This window comes from Amphiura filiformis, chromosome 7, assembly GCF_039555335.1.
Source record: "Amphiura filiformis chromosome 7, Afil_fr2py, whole genome shotgun sequence".
In the NCBI taxonomy this organism is placed as follows: Eukaryota; Metazoa; Echinodermata; class Ophiuroidea; order Amphilepidida; family Amphiuridae; genus Amphiura; species Amphiura filiformis.
Window position 1 is genome coordinate 17406643 of NC_092634.1, and position 3817 is coordinate 17410459.

Below are 3817 nucleotides of genomic sequence, written 5' to 3' on the forward strand. Positions count from 1 at the left end.
AACAATAGTTTTAGGCGTTTCCCTCTTCCGAATAAAATTATGCACATGGGGCGGAAATGACATCCCTAGTATATCAAGCCTCATCTTCTTTATATACGCCATACTATCCCTCCTGTGTGTCAGCTTTATCTGTATCATTATTAGAGTGCAAGCACAGCTAGGCAATGCTCATAATTAAACTGCTGTAAATGAATCTAGAGGGAATTGAAACAATAGCAGTCTGAATGCAAATGTTGAAATAAACGTAACCAAAGGGCAACCACACACATGATACATATCATAAATTTTATTCTCATTTACCATTGGCAAAATGTAAATCCTATTTGTAAAGTTTTTTTTTGTCACGGTGCCCGAGAACCAAAGTCGTGGATGCTGCATTTTTCATCAGCAATTAATAAATTGACGGTGTGTGAGATTTATCTACCTTGGTGTGTGATTTTACTGCATTGGCGTGTGATTTTGATACCTTGACGTGTGAGCGTGAGAACGTGCCTGAATGCGTGAGAGTTGACAGCCCTGTTATGATTTATTCATTATATTGCCATATGCAATCATTTTGCACAAATAGTAAACACATTCAAAAAAGTAACTACAAACCTTAACTCAAAATCTATGCATCAAATTTTAAAGGTAAAATACCAAACAGAAGCTCAGAATTTTTTTTTGCGAATTTTGCAATATATCCCAAAATATATTGCCATGCTACAAACGTGTAGCCAATCAGAAACGGCGTTATAAGTGGCCATTGGCAGACTGTTTGTGTGGAGGGAGCGTAACCAAACTGGCTGCGGAGGAGACTAATGTTTATATTACTAGCAATACGTGTCCCAGGAGCTTAAAGAACTTCGCCCTAATATGGCATTCGTAAATACTTATATTAACATGTCACATGGAAAAAGGTAAGCTTATGATAATTATTATAATTGTCTAAAATTATGGCAGCATCTTTAAAAGAAGAGTAACAGTTTTGCTTTGTTGCTTGAACTGGTTGCTGGTATGTTTAGGTCTTCATTTCATGTATCCCCCACACACCCACATACACTATGTCGAAAAGCTGTTTACGCCACTGATTTCTTTCTATCCTGTGATGTCAATCCATAATATTTTGATAAACATTTCAATTTCATCTAGTTGGAGATCACATATTATTTAAATGACACTAATTTGATGTATCTGTCACTTGTACTTATAAATAAACATACAGTCCCGAGATTGACGGTAGCGGGCAACTTTGTCAAAATGTTTACATTCCGTTTTTACCATATTAATCTAGAACGACACGTTGCAAGAGTTAATAATAAACAGTATCTGTATTATCTGTACTCGTTATTATGCAGTACTGAATTATGACCACATATCAACCACCTTATTTATTGTTCATTTTCCACATAACTAAAAGGATTACCAGGTGACATGTCAGTATCATACGAACTTTTTTTAGCTTTCTACCCCCATCGTCACTGCTGATGCCAGGTACTGGAAATATAATAGGGTCGATAGTACTTGCCGTGTATTCTACAGGATGTAATGTGTCGGCATTATCTTCGTCCCTATTATCTAGGTCACTAACGGGCCGGATTTACGTTTTTCAAAGCCCTAGGTTAGGCTAAAGTTTAGTATTCTCTGTCTATTCTACCAACGTTACCGGTATAGTGTAACACATAGATCTGCCTGTAACGAACTTTTCATTCCAAACTAGTGCTTCATTAAAAGCTCCAACCATTGGGGTTAACCCAACCTGGATCCTTTTCTTTTATAATTGTCTTCCTTCTTCTTCTTTTTTTGGTTGGTTTTTTTGGGCCAGGTTTTTCTTGGGCGTTGGACCCGAGCTCATCTTGTCCCGTGGTTGATTCGGCCTTGAGATCACTGAGTGAATTATCGCCATTATGATCACTACCAGAGTGAACATTACTTATCGAATGATCATCAATGTGATCACCATCGGAGCGTTCATATCCAAGTGGCCTTATTCGCCGCTCGCGTAACTTCTCATAATATTGCACATTCGATTCAGTAGCGTGAAGAATCTCGGGGGTAACTTCGGTCAAATCAATGGGCTTCTCAGTACCTTTCTCCAGCGTTGAGGTAGAAAACGCTCTATCATATCGACCGATGACTTTGTTAATAAACATAAGACGCTTGGAATAGTTCCATCTGTCGCGTTCGTCCTCAAACGTGTTCCACTGCATCATGCTAGGTGTATAAGGTAAACCTATTGCTTGACAATACGCACGTAGAGTCTTTTCAGGGTGTTCTATGAGATCATCTGCATCAATGATTATCGGCGTCTGCCCTAGCGTGTTTGTAATATAGCAAAATAGTTCATAGAGTTCTTTGAATACTAGCCCGTGCGGTAAAAGATAAGCGATTGTTAAATTCATCACATGCTTCGCTACAAACGTCTGGAGAAGATTACTCATGGACAGAAAAACTTTGGCAGGATGTCGAATCAAGAAGGTATGTTTGTATCCAGACGGAAGATAATCAAAGTGACCTTGTACGGAATAACTAAGTTCCTTGCAGAAGATAACCCTCGTCCCATCAGTGTGTACACGTTCCAGCTCTTGCTGCACCCAATCGTAAGTAAACTGGCTTTCTGAAACCACCGGTGCTGCAACAGGTACAGGGATATCTACCTGGCGATCTGGTCCCAGATGGTAAGCCGCGGTATACATCTCGTGATAGACTTGGACGTCATCTCCAGATGAAGCGATGCAACGCTCAAAGGCAGTGGAAAGAGATCGTGGCGGAGCCCATAGGAGGACTCGAAGAGGGGTGGAGTCGTTGGTATTTGGCGAGCTGCATTGTGGCGTGTTCAGGCTACCTAATGAAACAATAAAGTGAAATGCAAGAAAATAAGCTAGATTGTTACAATCACGAATAAGTTTCATTACTGATTCTATTCAATAAATTACACACACCAAAAACAACAACCATGGCATAAGGGATTGGCCATAAATAAATAATTATTATAGACATATTACCGATTCCAATTTTACTGTGACGCAGTTTATTCATTAAAGTTATTACGTTGTCATGGTTTTTGTATGTTAACTAATTCTTACAAATATGTAATGATGAAATAATATATCACAAGTTGCAACATTTTTTTATTTTGCTGTATGAAAAGAATAATTAGCTCAACATTTTATAGTCTTTTCCTCCTGTATTGTGATATCACGATACACTAACAAAATTAATATTTTACAAACCTGAGGTCTTCACACTTTGTGTCACAGACGACTTATCGGGATCATTTTTATTGACGGTAATTCCACTCTCCATATTGAAAGGCGAACGAGTTTTTTCTCCCTCTCCCTCTCTTTCTTTTTGCTTCTTTCCGTTTTTCGAGCCAACTGGTGTTAAAATTACGATGGTACTATGTAGTTTCCTACTACAGCATGACGCTATAAAACTGATACATCTGTCCACCCCTCGTTTGATGGCGGCAATGACGCTATTGTAAATTATATGTGAAATAAATCAAAGATGATCGATATTCAAAGTAAACGTTTTCATACAGTGTCTACTTCGCACCATGTATATTCGCTGTAGAAGTGACGTAATAATCGGATTAACTACCATAGCAATAGATGAATTAGATTCATAAATTAGATTATAAATTGCACTCTAATACTTCAGGTTCGAGTGATCAGCATAATATGCAAAATTATTCTATAGAATTACGATACAGGTCTTTATCCCTGTTCTTTGCATAGGTACCGAGTGAGCGTTGTAGTGCAGGGCGATATATTATAAATATTGTATTCATCTATTGATATGGTAGTTAATTCGATTAATTACGTCACTTCTATGG

General features: G+C 38.0%; 1 protein-coding gene across 1 annotated transcript; it reads right to left on the reverse strand.

Annotated features, from left to right (window-relative positions):
• Positions 1-711: 711 nt before the first annotated feature.
• LOC140157686 (uncharacterized) lies at positions 712-3285 on the reverse strand. The gene is made up of 2 exons (XM_072180925.1): positions 3213-3285; positions 712-2824 (listed from the first exon to the last, which is right to left on the reverse strand). Exons 1-2 carry the CDS (start codon positions 3283-3285, stop codon positions 1707-1709), a joined length of 1191 nt encoding a protein of 396 aa, XP_072037026.1. The 3' UTR covers positions 712-1706.
• Between the last annotated feature and the right edge of the window lie 532 nt (positions 3286-3817).

Excerpts from the sequence above, each read along its gene's own strand:
- LOC140157686 (XM_072180925.1), bottom strand. The coding sequence starts at position 3,285 with ATGGAGAGTGGAATTACCGTCAATAAAAATGATCCCGATAAGTCGTCT. Across the intron at positions 2,825-3,212 it reads ACAAAGTGTGAAGACCTCAG|GTAGCCTGAACACGCCACAA; the intron begins GTTTGTAAAATA and ends TTGTTTCATTAG.